At 52.5% G+C, this 21176-nt stretch overlaps 1 protein-coding gene across 3 annotated transcripts in view; it reads right to left on the bottom strand.

The window, feature by feature from the left end:
* PDE4DIP (phosphodiesterase 4D interacting protein) overlaps positions 1–21176 on the bottom strand; it is a 150196-nt gene that overhangs the window by 125936 nt on the left and 3084 nt on the right. The window contains exons 1-3 of one of the 3 annotated variants that reach the window (XM_073356295.1): positions 15486–15725; positions 6051–6106; positions 547–767 (exon numbers count right to left, since the gene is read on the bottom strand). In XM_073356295.1, coding sequence (XP_073212396.1) covers positions 547–767; positions 6051–6106; positions 15486–15511 — 303 coding nt within the window. In that variant the 5' untranslated portion in view covers positions 15512–15725. Of the gene's footprint in view, positions 1–546; positions 768–6050; positions 6107–15485; positions 15726–21176 lie in introns of those variants that run through there. The other 2 variants (XM_073356287.1, XM_073356288.1) reach the window with 2 other exon arrangements.

Here is a 21176-nt window from a genome sequence, read left to right as displayed (position 1 = left end):
AAGGAAATAACCCACTCCTGTAACCCAGTCTCTTCTGGTCATTTGGAAGCCACAACACTGCTCATTGAGCTGGCACAGGCCAAAGGCGCACAAGGCTACAGGCTCCAGAGAAGATCAAAGAGCTCTGAGAGTTGAAGCTTCAGTCCCAACCAACCCATCAAATCACTCTCCACCCAGCAAGCTTCATGTGGATCCAGGAGGCACTTCAGTGCAAAACAGAGGCTGCACAGGGCTGTGAAGATGAGGCTCAGCATGGTTGGGACTCCTCAGAACCACTATTATATGCTTCCAGCAATGGATGAAAGCAACAGGATGCTCACAGAGATGCAAAGGGAATTGGGACAGACCTTGATGAGAGAAATAATACAAGGCCCTAAACAAATAATCTGAGCCAGCAGACAAAAGAGCAAGGTAAACATCACATTAACTGTCCTGTTTGCAATAGGAATAACAGGCTGGGTCTGCAATCCCCCATGTTATCCAGCCCTTGCACCTGCAAAGTTCCTATCGACATCAGGACAAGTTTGGCCCCAGAGTGGGACTTACCTTCTCAAAATCTCGCAGGGTTTGGGTCTGCACTACAGGGCCCATCTCCAGGCCAGTGAGGACATGAGTCTGCATTAGAGGGCTCTTCTCAAGGCCTGGCGGAGTCTGAGCCAGCACTGGGTGACGGGCCACCTCAAAGTCTCCCAACATAGGTGTCTGCCTCAGGGGATCCTCATCGGAGATGTCTAGGGTCCCCTGCTCTGGGGCATCGCAGAGAACAGCTGGAAAGGGAGCACAGAGGAAACGCAGGTGAAGTGTCTGTTTCATACACACGCTTAGCGAGCAAACTGGATCATACCTCCAGATAAAAACTGCATCAAGCTGGAGTTAAAGCACCTATCAGTAATTTAAAAGTAAATGCCCTCAGATGATGGTTAACATTGCCTTACAGGAATGCTGAAATTTTCCCACTTAATCATTGGAAATTCAGAGTCAAGGTTAAATTACAAAGCGAGGCTAATTTATGAAATTATGGAAATGCACTAGTTAGGCACCCAAACAACCTTTACTCTTCCCTGGAGCGAGCCACAGATCTTAAGGTTAGAAGGGACCATTGCACTCATCCACTCTGACCTCCTCCATCATGCAGGCCAGAGAACCTCACCCTAGGATTCCTGCATCAGGAATGCCAGCCTCTAAACCTCCCTTGCTACATCCCTCACACATCTAGGTTTAGAGCTGGATTTGACATGCCATCATTCACGCCAGCAAGTGTTTGCAGCATCACATCGGTACAACATAAACTGGGTTATTTTGGGATCCAAGAGCTTTTCGTGTGGGCTGGGAGAAGTTCCTAGAGAACGGTCATGGCCATTTTAATTCTCTGAGGTTGGTGCACTGGTACAGGGGTCACGCCATGCCCATCTCCCAGTTACCCCATCAGTTTTTCATAAGGGCTTTACAAAGCCAACAGTCTGTTGCTGCAAAAACACCTACAATTTAGAGTAGACCCTGTCCTGGCACCTCCAATCTCTGTCACTCAACTCATCCCTTTATTCTCATCAAGCAAGTGCTATAATATCATGATTGGGGTCTGGGAGTATTGTCTCTGTAGATACAGTAAATACTGTGTATAACTGGTGCCTTAGTGAAGAACAGGGAATTACAGCCTGCAGGACTAATCAGGAATTTAGGAAGTCCAGCTTTTTCTGCACCCAGATTTTGCAAGCTGTACAACTAAGAATAATTTGTTATGCTCGAGGATGTTGGTAGCTGCCAAAAAGCAGGTCTTTGATCTATGGACAGTCACAGACTTTGCGGAAGTTGATGGGTATGCTAGCTGTCCTCCATTCTGGCTAAATGGAAGAAGCATTTAAGCTTCTTTATGGAGAAAGATAGCTGAACTAGACACCACCCTGCAAAGCACTGGCCACATGGAAGACCTGAGCAAGAACTAACTCAGGGAATATAGGAGTTTCCCTGGGAACTGATGGCAAATGCCAAGGGCTGGGGCAGTAGCAGATTTAAAGTTCGAGGGGCCCTGTGTGCAACTTCAATCCCCCCCCTCCAAGAAAAAGAACATTCTCTTTTATCTCCCCCTTACCCCCCATTTTTCATACTTTTATTTTCATTTACTTCCCATTACTTTATAATATAGAAGGACGAAGGGAAAAAAAAGAGGTACCTTATTGGGGCAGGGGGCAGGTGCGGGCTCTAGGAGGAAGTTTGGGTGCAGGCTCCAGGCTGAGGGGGGAGGGAGGCAGGCAGGGGGGTGGTGCTTACCTTGGGCAGCATGGCTCCCAAAGAGAACCGGCACACCCCTCTGGCAGTGGCTCCTAGGCAGAGGGGGGCAGGGAGTCTCCATGCACCACTGCCTGCAGACACTGACCAGACTGCTCCCATTGGCTGCAGTTCCCGGCCAATGGGAGCTGCAGAGTCGGTGCTTGGGGTGGGGGCAGCATGCAGAGACACCCGCCCCCACCCCCTCCAGGGGCTGCAGGAACATGCCGGCCGCTTCCAGGAGCGAAGCAGCACGGAGGAAGGGAGGCAGAGCAGGCAGGGAACCACCTTAGCCCTGCTGTGCTGCGGCTGCTTGCACATCTCTGTGCACCCCTTGGGGGGAGGGGGGCAGCAGGTCTCCATGCACTGTCCGGGGTAGGGGCAGAGCATGGAGCCACCTCCCCGCCCCGGGGCACGCAGAGACCTGCTAGCAGCCGGCCGCTTCCAGGAGCGGTGTGGGGCCACAGCATGCAGGCATCCACCAGCTGGGACTCAGGCGCAGGCTGTCAGATATTCGTCCTGCATTTTGGGGGCTCCCCTGTCATTGGGGGCCCCGTGCCACTGCACGGTCTGTTTCATGGTGAATCCGCTCCTGGGCTGGGGCACTAATTGAATGGCAGAGATGAGTGTGAGAAGTCAGGAGAAAGTCAGAGAAGCAGGGGTCATGTGTCCCCGAAAGGAAGCCAAAAGAGCTTCTTTGGCACAGAGTGCTGGCTGGCAGCAGGCTTAGTATTGTCAGCCAGTAACTCCCTGCTGTTGGTTGGCCCCACCATGCATTCTTTGTAAATAAACAGGGTTGCACCAAGGAAACATTTGATTTGTATCATCAGTTTCTCCTCCTAAGGGAAACAACCCGACAAGACCCCATATATTGACTAACCACTCAAGCTTAAAGGGCCAATATTATCTAGCCTTTGTGCTCACCCAGGAGTTGAAATGCTTTGTGATGGATGGATAAGGTGGTCTCTGAGTTCCTGCGTGGTTTCTCAGGGCATCACTATAGGGGTCAGTTAAGGCTGTTTACTTGACCTTCTCTGGATTTCATGGGCTTGTTTTGTTTATAACTACAGTAAAGAACAGAATTACCGGACACGTAGATAAACACAATATGTTGGGGAAGAGACAGCATGGCTTTTGTAAAGGGAAATCATGCTTCACCAAACAAGCACATGGACAAGGGTGATCAGGAGGATATAGTGTACTTGGACTTTCAGAAAGCCTTTGACAAGATCCTTCACCAAAGCCTCTTAAAGTAAGCAGTCATGGAATAAGAGGAAAGGTCCATTCATGGATCAGTAACTCGTCAAAAGATAGGAAACAAAGGGTAGGAATAAATGGAGAGAGGTAAATAGTTGGGTCCCTCAAGGATCTGTACTGAGACCAGTGCTGTTCAACATACTCATAAGTGATTTGGAAAAGGGGGTGTGCAGTGAGGTGGCAAAATTGCAGATAATACAAAATTATTCAGAATAGTTAAGTTCAAAGCTGACTGCAAAGAGTTATAAAGGGATCTCACAAAACTGGGTGACAAAATGGCAGATGCAATTCAGTGTTCAAAAGTGCAAAGTAATGCTCATTGGAAAAAATAATCCCAATTATACATACAAAATAATGGGGTCTAAGTTAGCTGTTACCACTCAAGAAAAAGATCTTGGAGTTATTGTGAATACTTCTCAGAAAACATCCACTCAAGCTGCAGCAGCAGTCAAAAAAGTGAACAGAACGTTGAAAATCCTTAAGAAAGGGATAGATAATAAAACAGAAAATTCATAATGCCAAAACTGAAATCCCTGGTACGCCCACACCTTGCATACTGCCTGCAGTTCTGGTCACCCCTTTCTCAAAAAAAGATATATTAGAACTGGAAAAGGTACAGAGAAGGGAAACAAATTTGATTAGGTGTATAGAACAGCTTTCTTCTGAGAAGAGATTAAAAAGACTGGAACTGTTCACCTTAGAAAAAAGAGATGCCTAAGGGGCAGATATGACAGATCTATAAAAATCATAAATGTTATGGAGAAAATGAATAGGGAAGTGTTATTTAGCACATCACAAACCCAGGAACTAGGGGTCACCCGATGAAATTAATAGTCATCAAATTAAAAACATACATAAGGAAGTAGTTCTTCACAGAACACATAGTTAACCTGTGGAACTCTTCATGGATGTTGTGAAGGCCAAAAGTATAACTTGTTCAAAAAAGAACTAGATAAGTTCATGGAGGATAGGTCCATCAATGGCTATTAGCCAAGATGGTCAGGGACATGACCCCATGCTCTGGGTGTCCCTAAATCTCTGACTGCCAGAAGCTGGGACTGGACAACGGGAGGGATCACTCCATAAATTGCCCTGTTCTGTTAACTCCCTCAGAAGCATCTGGCACCGGTCATTGTCAGAAGGCAGGATACTAGGCTAGCTGAACCATTGGTCAGACCCGCTATGGCCATTCTGATGTGATTACATTACAGCATTGTTTCAGGGTTTTTTATCCTGAGCTCACTGATAGTAACCCTCAGCTTTACCCAAAGCGTCAAGTATTTTGTCTGAAGTCATCCTCATGTCCTTGGCAGTTTGAATTGTCTGACATGTACCAGAAACAGATCAGCTTGGGGAGCCCCTGAGCTCTGCTGTCCAATGGGACCAGCTGAGCCAGGCTGCTCTGCAAGTCACAGGTACCAGAGAGCCAGGAAGTACGGACACCTATGAAGCGTCAGGGGTTGGCATGGTACTCAGCCAGCTTCTTATTGCATGTCCCTGCTTCCTCAGGCGCCATACCTTGACTCCAGCCCTTGCCCCTGCGGCACCCCTGAAGCCCACAGGCCCTGCTGCAGGCCTCAGTGGGCCAGCAGGAACCATACGCACAACACAGACAGTACTAGGGTCCCCAGCAGTTCCTGGGGACTTTCAGGAGCCCACAGGGAAAGAAATCTGGGCCTGGGCCTGGAATCAAGGTCCGGACAGGGAGCCGGAAAGCAGGGGAAATGGTTGTGAGAAGTGCACTCGTTCCCAAGCCAAAGAAACAGAACATGGGCAAGAACTCTCTCTTATGTACCAGAGCACCTCACATTCGGATGTATTTCCCTGGGGGGAAAGGTGAAAATCCCCATTGTGCAGCTGGGAACCGAGACACAGAGACACTAAATGACTTGGCCAAGTCACACAGGAAGTCTTTGGTGGGGCAGGGTGGATCAAGGTCTCTCAAGCCTCCTGCTAGCACCCTAAACCACTGAGCTACTCTTGCTCTCCTATCTCATAAGGGTTATAATGGAAGATTGGTCACTATGCAGAGACAGAGTCTGCATGATCACATGACAACACATTAAGAGGAAAAGAGATCTAAAAACAGCTGGAGGGTAATGGAAGCATGAGTAATGTGCTGGAGTCTGTAACTAACTAGCTATCCCAGACCAACTGGATTGCTTTGCTGAGGGAATTACAAAGTTAGTGGATCAAGGTTACAGCGTACTCAAAAGAATAACATGAATTAGCTAGAATACATGTGCTGCCAGATGAGGTAGAAGCTGGCTGAACGACCACAGCGGAAGGGTCATTATAAATGGCCACGAGTTGCGCTGGAGAAAGGTGACCAGTGGGGTACACCAAAGTTTGCTGCTAGACCTCCAGTGCTAACTGGGATGGGGGACACACAGCACACTCCTGACATTTACAAGGGTCTTGGGAGTGGGCGGAGCGAAGAACACAGATCAGAGGCGCCCACACAGACAGCAGGGCCATGCCCGACCTGGGAGCAGGCCAGCTCTTCAATACAGGGCAGTGCTCCTTACCTGTCAAGTGACTGGCTCCGGGCACCATCTCCTTCCCGTCACCATCACAGCAAGCCCTGCGGAGAAGAACACATGGGGCGATGTCAATAGACAGCACTGCACAGCAGGGCTGGGTTCCCAAGGCAGAAAGCTTCCCTTCTTTTACTGACCGAGACCCCAATAATGACCTGTGGCACTGTCCCCTATCCACAGAAACCACCCCGCCGGCCACAGATCCAGAGAGAGCCCGATACAAAATCCCAGCATCCCCATTCAGAGTGTCCCCAGCACCGTCCTCCCCAAGTATCTCAATACGGGGAGTTCCAAGCACTCAATGCATTCCCCATCCCACAGCACTATTCGAGCAGTTCGGTGCCCAGAGTTCACTCTAGGGTTGTTCACGTCATGTTCAAGTAACATGTTCAAGTAGTCCTGCTAGCAACACTGCCCAGTTGTTTATTTCTGACTTTGGTTTAGTGTCTCATCGACGCTGGGAACTCTGGCTGGGTACACTGACAACAGACTTATCAGCCACTTTCTCTAGGCCTGTCCCGAAGTGGGGCTTGGGGAAGCTCCAGCATGTGGCATAAATAGGATGGCTCCCTGAGGAGAGAAGCCTGACATCTCCTAAAGGGTGTAGGTGCTGTGACAGAAATGGAGTGATACACAATGTTGTGGACACTGTAGGAGCTGCAATGTACAAATCTTATAATATTTATACTTGGAGACATTCTGGGACCCGCCAGACCACAGGGCTACAAGCAGTTTCGAAGTGCTGTGATTACTGCAGAGAGGAGGCACTGTCAGCAGCTGTCTAGGCGTTCAAGCTGGCACAAAGGGATGCAAAGGTTACATCTGCACAGCAGTCGGAGGGGTGACTGCAGCCTAGGGCACACTTGTGCTAGCTTTGCTCTAGGTAGCATGGCTAAAAATGGTAGAGAAAACATGGCAGCCTGGACCCCAGCAGAGGCTGCACAAGCCTCCCTGGAACTCCGGGTACGTACTCACATTGCCCCATGTGGTGATGGGCTAGACCCCCCGTCTTCACTGCTGCTTTTAGCCATGCTCGCTAGATTCCAGCTCATGCAGGTGTGCCTACCCAAGCTGGAGTCACCCTGCTCCAAGCTGCAATGTGGACATACCCAGGCCCCATGGAATGGTGCTTTCCCAGTCAAGGGAATGGCAAGCATCAGGGGAAAACACCCATTCCATTGAGCTTGCTCCATTATTTTAAGATCTGTTCTCTCTCAAATGCTTTTGTTCTAAACAAATGCTAATTAAAGGAAGCTGTTGGGTCACTAATTCTCACTGTCCTGTCCTGGAGGGACAGAATTGCAGAGTCTGGGCATACACCAGACCTGCTGAGGTACTCACAGTGGGCTGAACCCAGCTCCTGCTCTGAGAGTGGCAGGATCGCCTGACCCCACCCTGAGAGGTGATGGCCAGAGCTCCCATGGGGTGCTCTCGGAGACACCAGGAGGGCTCAGAGGTGCAGTCCACCTGATAACCGGGACAGGCACTACAATTAAGGTAAGAGCTGCTGCAGTTGAGGCTGTCATGCAAGAGGAAGAAATTCAGGTCCTGATCCCACACTGAGTGCTGTGCGGGCAGACCTCTGAGCCCATGCAGTGTTCACTGCAAAATGAGGGCCTTGGCGCATGGGGCTGGGTCACACATTATGGACTGGCTGCAATTCACGGAGATTCCTCCTCCATGAGCCGGCTGAACGCCCAGCGCTGCTGAGTTTGCAGCCTGCCTAGTCCTGTGCATGGCAAGAACCTTCTGTCTTCAGTTGCTTATAACTTTGCTAAACTGTAACCTTGGGGGCTGAAATGTGCCACATTTCGGCTCTGCTGCAGCTTTCCATTTATTGCTGATACGTTTGATTTTCCAGCAGCTCTGCCAGTTTTGAGAACTGACATAGAGGGGCAGGCGGGAGGCAGCACTGCCAGTGTTTATAAAGGTTATCTGCAACCTTTCCTCAGAGCAGCTCAGGGTTTGACAGCAGGAAGTTAGAAACCTGGCAGGGGTAGGAGGACAGGTCTGGGATCAGAGCCGCCCGGACCTTTTGCTGCTCCAGGAAAGTCTGTCCAGACCTGGCCAAATTACAAGCCACAGAAAAGTGTTTGTGTGTGTGGTCCCTAATCCCATGAGGGGCCCTGTCTGGCGCCAGACAATAAGTGGAAGGACAGCAAAGCCATTGCAGGTGGATGGCAGAGTTGAGATGGAAATGGAGGTGCCCTCAGGACAGAGTCACTCTAGACCCATGAGCAGCTCAGATTCCCTCAACTCAGACTTGAGTGGGTCTGTGTGAGCTGCTGGCAAAGAGAAGAGAAATCCAAGCCCCCCTTGGGAGGGGAGGGAGGAGGGCACAGAGGGCTCCTCCTGAGCAGGGCCGGCTCTAGGATTTTTGCCACCCCAAGCGAAAAAATTTTTGGCAGCTCCCACTTTTTTTTGTGCCCCCCCCAGCTCCACCCCAACTCCACCCCTTCCCAACCCCTTCCCCAAATCCCCGGCCCCACCTCCTCCCCCAGACGTGCCGCATTTCCCCCCCCATTGCTTCCTGCAGCTCCCCCCCCTGCAAGCCCCCACCCTATCTCACCTCCGCTCCGCCTCTTCCCCTGAACACGCCGCTGCTCCACTTCTCCCCCCTCCCTCTCAGGCGAGGGAGAGGCCGCACGTTCAGGGGAGCAGGTGAAGAGGAGGTGAGCAAGGGGGGGGAGAGCACAGGAAGTAATGGGGGGGGTAGAGGAACCGCTCCCCGCCCCAGCTTGCCTCCGCTCTACCACTGTCACCTCCCCCGAGCTTGCCGCTGCTCGGCTTCTCCTCCCTCCCTCCCTCCCAGGCTTGCAGCACGAAACAGCTGTTCTGCATGCAGCAAGCCTGGGAGGGAGCAGGGAGAAGCGGAGCGGTGGCAACGCGCTCAGGGGAGCGGGCAGAGGCGAGCTGGGGCGGCGGGGGCACATTTCTAGGGGTGGCAGGGCCGGCGCCGGAATGACACCCCTAGAAATGTGCCGCCCCAAGCACCTGCTTGTTTTGCTGGTGCCTAGAGCCAGCCCTGTTCCTGAGCAGAAACTCCTGCTACCCATCGGACTCAGCCTTCTGCCTTTTCTGCACCACTGCATTAACCTCTTCTGGCAGCACGCTCCACCTGCATGGTGAGCTCTGCTCCTTCCTCATTTGAGGGGCCCTGCTCAGATGCTATGCGAGCAAACTAACACAGAGCACAGTGCTGGCCCAACCCCCCAGCGGGGCCCTTGTGCCCAAGGCAGTGGAGGTGCATGTGTCCCGGTGAGCAGAGTTCATGCACCCAGGAGCATGAGGCTGGGCTTGTGGCCCGGCTTTGATACAGAACCAAACACTGCATTGGCAAACTTTTCTGCAGGAGGAATCTTCCAAAGAAAACATGGCAGGCTCCAGGTGGAGCTACCAGTGACCTGATGTCCTGGGACAGAGACACACGGGAGTCACTAACTTCCTGCCTGTTTGCGTATTCCTTTAACAAGCCCTGTGCCCCCAGGGCTGGGTGGGCAGTGGAAGGCAATGGCGTCTATTACAGCTGGAAGGGCAGCAGCTCCTCCTGGCGCTCAGGATTCCTGCCTCGGCCAGGCCGGTCATTGCATCAATAAGCGGTGAGTTACGGGATGGGAAGAATGAATATACTTGGGGGATGGATTTCTTGGGGGCAGTGAGGATTGGACAGTTGGGGACACAGGGGAACCCCCCCTCCCCAATTTATGGTGGGGGACACAGAGCTGCTGCCTCCCCCATGGAAAGAGCTGGGGAGATCCCCCAACCATGCCCTACTCCCCAGTGGAGAGATAGGTCAGTAGATGCTGGGGAAGTGGGCCTGCTGCTCCCCCTGGAGACTGCAGGGTGCAAGACAGAGAAATCTCAAGCCACTGGCCTCCCACCAAGAACATGGCATGCCCCTTCATGCAGCCTCGCTCTGGATCTCCACTGCAGAAAGACAGACTGAGACCCAGGGCTAGAGACAGCAGCAACCTGCATGGAACTGGGAGGGCGGAGCCCGAGTTGCAGGAGGGAAAGGTTAGGAGGAATCAGTCCGTGTGCACATGGTTGGCAGGCTGGCTGCAGTTGCAGCACCTCTGTAAATAGATCTCTTGACAAAGAGCCAGTTTCATTTCAGAAACAAGGAGTCCTTTCATGCTATTGCCCAGTCGGCAGGACGTCAAAGAGTGCCTGTACCTGCATGAGCCACAGACACACCCCACTCCCGGCTCGTCCCTACCTTTGACTGCTTTAACTTTGCAGCCCTCACAATCTCCTAACACAGCGTCACCACATCTCTTAGGAAATTCCGTGATGTGGATTCATTGGCCCAGCCACCCCCAGACCGCCCTTCTCTACACAGGCTGAGCTCCCCTCCCATGAGGTCACCATCCATGCCTATGCAAAGCCAACAAGGGACATGGCTCTGACCTGGTAGTGTCTTAACTTCCCTTTGCACAGGTGTAAGTGACTCTGCAAAATGCAGGGCACTGGGGGCCCGTTAGGAGCTGCCCTGTGTACCTCCGGAAGTCACAGGAGAGCTCTTCTCCCCCGTGAGTTAGGAGCTACGAGGCAGGAGCTTACGCAGGGCACTGCTTCCCCTGTCAGACACACACACACACGCAGTGTGACCTTCCCCAGTTCATGTACAATTCATGAGCTGAGGAAGAAAGCTCCATACCAGAGGTACACTGCACATGCACAACTCTTATAAATCCCACAGCAAGGGTATACACAGGAAATCAATGTAATCGGTTATTTACCAATTCAATAAATACACACACACACACCCCCAACAGAGAGAAGGGAATGCTCATCACTTTACACAGCATTAGACAAGTACATAGGCAATGAGTTCCCTAAAGGAGAAACAGCATTACAATTTACTAAGCTAAAGCACATTAGTAGGGGAATAAAAGAGAAAAACTATCTGCCTGGCAGCTGAAGAAGGAAGAAATTCAAAATGAAACTAGGATGAAATTTACCCTCATGTCCAAGCAGCTGATCCATGTACCTCCTCTCAAGCCAGGGCTGACGCAGTGGGGTCCCTGAATTGGGGTGAACTGTCTTTCATTCACCACACACAAAGAGAAGTTAGCATATTTTATGTTTTTATGTTTCAGGAAGGTTTCCATGACTTCACTGCTTTGCATCCAGAAACTTAACACGTAGGAACCAAAAACACAAAGAGACAAAGCAGGCTGCTCCCTAAGGCAGAGCGGCACAGCTCACCCCCCTTGCTCTTTGCAGACTGCCTGCTGAAGGCCCAGATTACATGCTTCTCTACAGAGCCCCTTAGCCTGCAAGCAGGCCTGGGAAACACCTTACACTTAAAGTGATAGCTAGTCATTTTAACCCGATTCTCAATACACCACAAACTGCACCCTTAATGAACTATTAGACGAATCAAGAAATTAACACCACATCCCCCTCACACAGTTTGAAAAGTTTTATCACACTGTCCAAACTGTAACACAAGAACCTATACAGACGTAGAGAGCATACTTAGCTGAGACCAGTTCTCTTCCACTGTAAGAGAGGATAACTGGAACTAGGCAAAATGCTAACTGTAGCGGGTCAGTTACCCCGCTCCGGTGGAAAAAGCTAGGCTGAGTGGGGGAGCAGCCACAGCTGGGGCCATGCCCAATCAGGCCACAGCTGGCCCTATAAAAGGGCTGTGAACTAGGAGCTGGACTAGTCTCTCTCCAGCCTGGGAGGAAGAAGGACCTAGCTGCCTGGAATTAGGGCAGGGCAAGGCAAGGCAAGAGGAGCTGGGGAGCTCCACCCTGGCAACTCCCCAGGCTGTAGGCCTTGTTAAAGGCCAAAGGCAGGTACTGGGGCTAAAGAGGTGTAGCCCAGGGTTAGCCAGAGGCAGCTGGTCCAACCCCCTTGCCGACGATGAGTGGCCATTACAGACTGCAGTTTGTCCCAGTGAGAGGGGCTGGATGATGACTAGTAGTAGCCACTGAGGCAAGGTGGGTGTAGAGGGTTGGGGGTTCCCTTGGGAGGGGAGACCCAGAGTGTGGGGGCACTGCAGGGAGGCAGCACCCTGAGGTAAGGGACACCGGGGTCCGGGAGGGACATGGGGGCCTGAGGCAGGTGAGACATTGGCCAGAAGCAGGCGCTCCAAGGCTGGAAAGAGCTAATGCCCAGAACGGCCAGCAGGAGGTGCCACACCAGTGAGTCAAACAACCTGCTTCACTAACGTTTGCATGTTTCCAAAGCTACATTCCTCTTCACTTGGGGAAGCTCCTGGGGAGCTAACCCGAACATTAGGAGGTTCCTAGATCACTCCTGCATTCACCAAAGCATCAAGCTCTGTGATTAAAACACCAGGAAGAAATGAAGCACACAAATCAAGGGATTTCAAGAGCTAAGCTGTGACAGCAATATTCCATTTTTGGTACTTTTTATTCCTATTAGCCCTGCGGAGCCAATGCGCTGAGGGTCTGTCTTTGTGGCAAAAAAGGGTGTAATGTGTAGAGCTGGGGAGAGCTCAATTGCTGTGAAATCCTACTGGAGACAATTACCAGGCACAGGTAATTCTCAGCGTAGCTAGTTGCACTCAGCCTAACTCCTCCATGTGGCATTTATCTCAACTAGCTATGTCAAAGTAAGCACTACCAGTGCCTTATCTCCACTAGGATTTTACATGGAGTTAGGTTTTAGGGGCAGAGAAGACACAGGGTACATCAACACTGCAAGTTCAGGGTCCTATTTCCAGCTCAAGGAGACGCACTCAGCTAGCCCTCCTCGGGCTAGTGTGGTAAAAATACAGAGCAGCCACTGCAGCGCAAGCAGTGGGAGCAGCTAGCCACCCTGTGGATGTACCTAGCGTCTCCGCTGGGCACACACTTGCCATCTGTGAGGATGTGACGCAGCAGGGAGGGGGGAGTGTTGACCTGGGAATGTGCCCTGGGGATGGGAGACCTGAGAGCCCGTAACCTGAGCCAGGAGGGGGAGGGAGCAGTAACACCTCTGCCCAGGAATGTGAACACAGGCTGCAGAAGGGAGCCTGCTGGGGGGGTTTAGTTTCAGTTTGGTGCTGGGTGGAGGAATGCAGGGAACCCCAGGGCTGGGGTCTAAGCTCCCTGCTCCCCCAGAAGGACTTGACTGAGGGGTCCTGGTTGTACCCACAAGCTCTGTTTTGGACTGTGTTCCTGTTGTCCAATAAACCTTCTGTTTTACTGGCTGGCTGAGAGTCTCAGTGAATCCCAGGAAGAGGGGTGCAGGGCCCGGACTCCCCCACACTCCGTGACACTATCTCACCGCTCGTGCTCCACAGCTACAGTCTAGTTTTAGGTTTCAGAGTAACAGCCGTGTTAGTCTGTATTCGCAAAAAGAAAAGGAGTACTTGTGGCACCTTAGAGACTAACCAATTTATTAGAGCATAAGCTTTCGTGAGCTACAGTTTTAGCACCCGAGCCCAGGAGAGTTAGCGTGATTCTGTCTCCTCATGGGGCATTGTCCACCCAGCTCCAAGGGTAGATACAGTGTATATCCATAGGTGCCAACTCCATGGGTGCTCCAAGGCTCAAGCACCCACTGAAAAAAATAGGGGGTGCTCAGCACCCGCAGGGCCAGATTAATCTTTTGTGGGCCCCGCGCTCTGCCCCCAGGCCCTTCCCCCACTCAGCCTCTTTCCCCCAAGGCCCCGCCCACCACTCTGCCCCTAGACCGCACCCAAACTGTTCACCATATCTCCATCAGACAACCCCACTGAGGGCACTGGGCCTCCGCAGGGAACTGATGGGCTCATTCAAAGACAGTGGGGTTGCACAGATGTCCCCGAGGGGCTGGCATGGCGCTGCCGAGCTACACTTCACCTGGGACTCTGCTGAAGGAAGGAAGGATCCCATTCAGCTCACAGCCTTTGCTACATGGGGTCTTTCGGGTCAAACATTTCCCATCATTGCTGCCTTGGGCTCAGCTCCCTCCCATGGTCGCAACAGCGAGAGCTCCAGCGGTGACAAGGCAACAGAGGCTGGAGGGTGGAGACCTGCTCTAAGCAGGGTCACACAAGGTAGGGAGAGATTCCCGACCGGGGCAGGGGAGAATTCCCCCAGTGCAGGAGCAGCACATGGCATGGGAGCCAGGAGGGCAGGGGCTAGTCAGCACAACTGATGTGGCTGGAGTGTTTCCACCCATCTTCCGCTCTAGGTGCAGTACAGAGCGCTGGACACAGAGGATGCAGCTGAGAGACACGCAAAAACAGCTTCCTCCCGTTCCATCCCCAGCGCCCCACCAACGCAAGCCTCCAGCCCAACTCCTCCCCCATTCTCTCTCCCATGCAAAGGCTAGCAGAAGGGGGGGCTGGGACAAGCATGGTCTCAAGGTTACAATCAAGGCTCCAGTGAGGCCAGGTGGGAAGCCCATTTGACAGCCACGCACCCCTCCCCAAGAACGCCCTGCACCAGGGGATTAAATGGGCGATGCTTAGCTTACTGGTAGTGCAATTGTCTATGGCACTCAAGCTGAGGCACAACCAGACCTAAACATGACATATCTGGTCTCATTTCCTCACGTCACCTTCACCCCTACAAATCCACCTTCTTAAGAGCCCTCTCCCCCGCAGCCTTCACGCCTGCTCCCACTCCTCCTGGGAGCACATAACGGATCAGAGCCAGCCTCGGACACTACATCAGTGCAATGCTACGGCTCTCACTGAAACAGAGAATTAATGCTTTCCTGGGAACTTTCCCGTGCCCACCTTGTCTGCCTTGGAAAGGTCCCAAAACAGCTACGCCGGAATAAGAGTAAACCCACACAGGGCTTACAATGAAATAACTATTCCAGTCAATGCTCAAGCGTATGCCAGCGCTTAGAAACTAATCCACAAACTTTATACAAGGACGGCTACACCCACCACTGAACCAGCAGCCAGGGCTCTGAAATGGAACCTGCCAGATGTCAGCCAGCCCAGCACTTCCTGAAGCATCTAGGTGTTCCTTCGGTCACCCATCCACCAGCTGAGAGCGCCCCCTTCCAACTACTGATCCCGACCAGCCCAGGTAGCCAGTGAGGTCTGGCAGCCTCACAGCTTCAAGTATGGCTTCAGGACACCAAGCACTACCTTATCTGACTTGTCTATGGATTGGCCTGGGGTAAAATGCTGCGTTAGCAGGAGAGGAGCTTTGCTGGTGACACAAATGGTTCTAACAGGCCTGCCGTGCTAACCCTCTGTCCAGTGCACATGGACTAGAGCTAAGGTGCATGTGAGCTACCATGGGGGGGGTGTGCTGCAGCCAGCAATGGGGCTCCCACCCACATGGCATGCTGTAGGGGGCAGCACAGCCCGGGATGGCAGGGTGAGGCAAAGAGGGATCCCAAGAGCCGCTCTGGGAGGCAGCCTGCATGGGGTTTGCACAGGAAAGTCACATTTACAGCCCGTCTGTGCTAAGTCAGCTTAGGAGGCGAGAGGGAGAAGCCAGACCCAACACTTACTTTTTCCTTGTCGCAGCCCCTTCCATCTTGCGGCCCCTCTGCTTGCTCCTGGGGACAGCACCTCACCGATCCGCATAGGGAGAAGAAGGGCCCAGGTTTTTCTAGCTAAAAGCACAGCATCTCCCTGCAGAGGAGCCAGTCTCCTTCCTGCCTGGTTTGGCACAGAGAGTCTCTATCCGAATCACAGAGCACAGGCTGTCCCAAAGCAGCACACCTCGGAGCAGGCAGGCCAGGAGAGCAGCTGAGCACAGAGGACTCACACAGACTCCCAGATGACTGGCTGGCACGGGTTTCTCAGCACAGGCTGAGCTGTCAGCTCTGCTGGAGGTGGAGCCTCGGACAGTCATCAAACAACTGCACTAGCGCCCTGTGTGCTGTGCACAGCTACCCCCCAACCGGCGTAGAGCAACAAGGAGTCCATTGAAGGGGAGCAGGACCCGAGGCACCTGGAGCCCACGGCATTATGCAAGCTCCTGGGGTGGAAAGCACAGCCTCCAGCCCCACGAGTGCAGAGCTGCGAATGCTGCCAAGCTGATGAGAGCCAGCCTGCTTTCTAAGCCCCCTGCCCACACACATCAGATGCCCAGAAAGGAGAATCTTGAGTCCCCCAGTGGGTCCCTGCTGGATCTGCCACCCTCCCAGCCTTTGTTCCCCCCTTGCCGTGCAGGATCCTGTCTGAAGACGCCATGCACCCGTGACATGTGCACACTAGGTTCTGGGGGTAAATGGACAGCATTACCCAGAGAAGCCCAGCTGATTATTACACCTGTGTCACAACTCCATGGAAACGGTCTCCAGTGGGGGGGTCACGTCTCAGCAGCATGTTGTTTCGAAGCAGGCTGCCCCCCCCTCAACACCCCATGCTGCACATTCCAGCACTCCGGGCAGGCTATTCTTGGTCTGGTCTCAGCCTGTGGTCTGGACAGGAACTGGGCCTGCAGCAGTCTGGAATTATCCAAAGGACGGCCACAAATCCTGCCGCCCACAGAGGGGGGACGGTGAAAACGCACTCCGAATGGTGGAGACGCAGAGAGCAAGACAGCCAGACGTCGGCTTTGTTACACAGCTGCTTTCTCTGCATCCCCAGCCTCCCTGCTGGTGCGTCGCTGGCTGCAAACGACAGAGGCTTCTGTCCAATGCCATCACCCCTGAACAAATGCAGCTCACACTCCAAGTCAGCCGGACTGATTAGCAGGCTGTGGCGGCTGTACATTCCCATCCCGGGGCTACCAAGTCCATCTCCACAAGCAGTACATGCAGGCCTATGTCTGCACACTCGGGTTCCCAGAGTTCGGCACCTCAGCATCAGGGGCCCGGTGAGCAGAGATGCTGGCACCTGCAGCTCCCCCAGCTCAGATGGGAGCTGTGGGTCCCAACATCTCGGAGATCACGCTGCTTCTGTTCTGATGCCTAAATGCAGGGCAAAGGGCCTAGGCTTAGCCCCCACATTTGAAAGGTCTTGGGGAAGTGACTTGTCCTAGGTCACTGTCAGAGGGCAGAGGAGCCCCCAGCCAGGTTCCTGGCCTCCAGCCCCAAGAGCACCAAGCTGTCTCCAGGGGGAAGAGGCAGGCCGCATAGCGCTGTGCCCCTGCACTAGTGGATCCCACCAGCCTGTCACTGGGTGCAAACCCCAAGGACCTGGACTTGGGTCACCAAAGCATAGGAAGCCACGTGGCTGACTGAGCCCAAATAGAGGCCTGGGGAGCAGGCACCCTGGGACCTTTTTAACAGGGGCTGGGCCAGGAGAGTTGCACTCGCCTGGAGCATCGTGGCCAGAAAGAAACTAACCTCCCTTCCCCCAGCACAGCTGGGCCTGAGGAGGTGGCAAGAGAGGCCCAACGCCAGCAAGGAGCCAAGCAGAGAGGTGTCACAATGCTGCTGAAGGGAGGCTGGGTGGCCGGGCTGGGGGAACCCACCCAGCAGCTGTAAGGGGCAGACACGGGTCCAAGCGGGAGGTGGGAATTCAAGGCAGCCTGGCAATGGGAGCAGTGGGAGCAGTGGATGAGTCACTGCTGCAGAGAACCCAGGGAGGGCCTACCAGGGAACCGTGCCATTCTGTGACAGGCCAAGGGCAGCGCCCAGGCTCCGAGGGGCAGCTCCAGACATGGGTCACAGCAGGCAGCTGGGCAGCCGTGGGGCTGTAGCTCAGGGAATCAGGGGAAATCACCAGGAGGGGAAGGACTTGGGGGAGGCAGCCCAGCTGCTGCAACAGGAGAAGTCTGGTCCCCCAGATCCCTCTGGGGGAGTCAGGTCAGTGGCAGGGTAGCAGTGGCCTCTGCCATCAGCAGCTGCAGGGGGACCCTTGGGGGAAGCAGAAGAAGGAGTTGAGCAGCTACTGCGGGACCGAGTTTCAATACAAACCCCAGTGCAGCTGGCCTGAGCTTTTCACAGGGGGAGGGCAGCAGCGGGGGCTGGAGGAAGAGTTGGACTCATGTCCTCAAGGCGGGGAGAGATGAGAGGAGTTGGTCATGGAGTCAGCGCAGCTTGGAAGAACCTGTCTAGCAGGACAGGGTAGCCAGAGTCCCGTCTGGACAAGCCAGACATCATCATGTACGGCTGCCAGACAAGCTACTGAGCTACACATGTCCAGGATATCAGACAACCCTACTAGCCCCACAAGCCAGAAGATTTCTGCCCGCAGAGAGAGGCCCATGCTGTCTGTATAGGGGCAGCACAGGCCTGTAGGAAAAGCTCACCCTTATACCCACCATTGAACCTCTACTCAATAACCGGACTGCCATGTGTGTGACTCTGGTTCAGAGCCAGTTATACCTGTCAGAGAATCATAGAAGTGTAGGACTGGAAGGGACCTCGAGAGGTCATCTAGTCCAGTCCCTTGCACTCAAGGCAGGACTAAGTATTATCAGATTCTAGACCATTTCTGACAGGTGTTTGTCTACCCTGCTCTTAAAAATCTACCACTTTCCCACCCATCTACAAGGCTTGTTACCATGTCAAAGAAAGCTATTAGGTTGGTTTGACATGATTTGTTCTTGATAAATCCATGCTGACTGTTACTTACCTTCTTATTATCTTCTAGGTGTTTGCAAATTGATTGCTTTATCTTTCCGGGTACTGCAGTTAAGCTAAATTCCCTGGGTTGTCCTTATTTCCCTTTTTATAGATGGGCACTATATTTGCCCTCTTCTAGTCCTTGGAAATCTCTCCCGTCTTCCATGATTTTTCAAAAATAATCACTAATGGGATATCTCCTCAGTCAGCTCCTTGAGTATTCTAGGCTGCATTTCATCAGGCCCTGCTGCCTTGAAAACATCTAATTTATCTAAGTAATTTTTAACATGTTCTTTCCCTATTTTAGCATCAGATCATACCTAATTTTCACTGACGTTCATTATGTTAATTGCTTCTAACCTTTTTGGTGAAAACTGAAACAAAAAAAGTCATTTAGCACTTCTGCCATTTCCACATTTTCTGTTATTGTCTTCCCCCCTCATTGAATAATGGGCCTACCCTGACCTTTGTCTTCCTCTTGCTTCTAATGTATTTGTAGACAAATGTCTACAAATGTCTTTATGTCTCTAGCTAGTTTAATCTTGTGTTGTGTTTAGGCTTTCTAATTTTGTTCCTACATGATTGTGTTGTTTATGTATATTCATCCTTCAAAATTTGACCTAGTTCCCACTTTTTATAAAAGACTCTCTTTTTGAGTTTCAGATCACTGGAGATCTCCTGGTTAAGCCAGGGTATTCTCTTGCCATACTTCCTATCTTTCCTACGCAGTGGGCTAGTTTGCTCTTGTGCCTTTAATAAAGTCTCTTTGAAAAACTGCCAGCTTTCTTGAGCTGTTTTTCCCCTTTGACTTGCTTCCCATGGGATCTTACCTACCAACTCCCTGAGTTTGCTAAAGTCCGCCTTCTTGAAATCCATTATCTTTATTGGCCTGTTTTCCCTCCTACCATTCCTTAGAATCATGAACTCGATCATTTCATGATCACTTTCACCCAAGGTGCCTTCCACTTCCAAATTCTCAGCCAGTTCCTCCCCGTTTGTCAAAATTAAATATAGAACAAATTGACTCCAACACATTCCAAGAACTTGTTGGATAATCTGTGCCTTGCTGTATTATTTTCCCCAAGAGATGGCTGGGTAGCTGAAGTCCCCCATCTCCACCAAATCCTGTGCTTTGGATGATTTTATTAGTTGTTTAAAAGGAGCCTCATCCACCTTCTCTTCCTGGTTAGGTGGTCTGTAGTAGACCCCCCCACCATGACATCACCCTTGTTTTTTACCCCTTTTATCCTTACCCAGAGACTTTCAGAGACTGTCCTAGCAGCCTGCCCCTAAGAAAAGCACCTGCATTGTAAGACCATGGGTACCACTACAAGGGCTTGCCTTGTTATCACGCCAGCTGTGGCAGGAGCCATGTACCCCGAGGGGGTTCCCAGAGGGGGGTATACACCACAGCACTGAGAGCAGCTTACGCCCCGAGGCCGGGGGCGTCACCGTCACTGAGCCTGTAAGGAACACTGGCATTCACCATTGGCCTGCTCCCATTGCCTCTCATGGCGAAGGATGGAGCCACATGTGCAGCTATGGGAGCAGAGAAAGAAAAGGCTGGCTGTGAGAGTGACCCCACCCGCCTGCACTCCTCTGAGCAAGGAGGCCAACCACCGCAGAGATGGGTTCTCAAGGGCAGAACAAGGAAACCTTGCCAGTCCCAGCCTGAGCTCACTCACCCTTCACACACACCAGGAGAGCGCCTTGGCCAAGGAGGCATGGAATCAGGCAGGCAGTTTGGTCAGGAGCGGTACAGAAAGAACACCGGGCTCGTGGCACCAGCTCCAGTTATTGGCCCAGCTTACGTGGTATCCTGTCTGCAATGCTGTACATGGGTGCTGGGGGAGGGGAATCCCTCTCTGACCCCCACAAGGGGCAGCTGATGCATCGAGCTGTGCATAGGAAACGGTCCACCACAGAGTGAGAACCTAGTGCCAGCACTCTCCCTGCTTCCCAGCCGGGGAGAGTGATCTGCCAACGGCCTCAGAGCGGCAGCAGCTGCTTCGGCCTTTCTAGGCGCGGGTGACAGCCAGCGGCATGGAACTGGGTGCGTGTCAGAGATCAAATCCACTAGCAAACCCCAGAGCAATGCAACCAGACAGGTGTTCCACACAGCCAGTCTTTGAGGAGCTCACCCCATCACCCCCAGAGACAGAGCTCTCCTCTCTAGGCTCAGCTCCATCATGTGTCAACCGCAGAGAGTCACAGAAAGAAGCCTGTGGTGCTAACACTGAGCCAGGTACTCTGCTTGTTTCCCTTATTCCAGTGACATTTCAACACATTGATTTTAAACATCCGTGAATCTCCTGAAACTATTTTCTTCAGTCTGGGCTTGACTCTGCTGTCAGGGAAACAGTCACAAAACACACAAAGCCTAAAGGAAATGGGCTCCGGAGTTTTGAAGCCAGGAGTGGCTGAAGTTGACATGCCAGTTGTCATGCTGGCCATGAAGGCACTGCAGACCTCTCTGTAGGCACGCACCTACTGACAGTGAAAAATGTACACCGCATGCTCCGTAAGTAACTTTCAGACTGTAACCAGGCCAGCTACCTCCCGTGTGCCTCCTCGTGGCCCTGGGTCATGCTACAGGCAGCCTGCCTCAGTTTCCCCTCTTGGTCTGTTCAAATAAACTTCAATTGAGGCTTTTTCCTGGTCAAAAAATACCCCTCCTTG

This window comes from Lepidochelys kempii, chromosome 8 (genome assembly GCF_965140265.1).
Source record: "Lepidochelys kempii isolate rLepKem1 chromosome 8, rLepKem1.hap2, whole genome shotgun sequence".
NCBI lineage: Eukaryota > Metazoa > Chordata > Testudines > Cheloniidae > Lepidochelys > Lepidochelys kempii.
The sequence above is the reverse complement of the archived record's forward strand: the minus strand, read 5'-3'. Positions and strand labels throughout refer to the sequence as shown.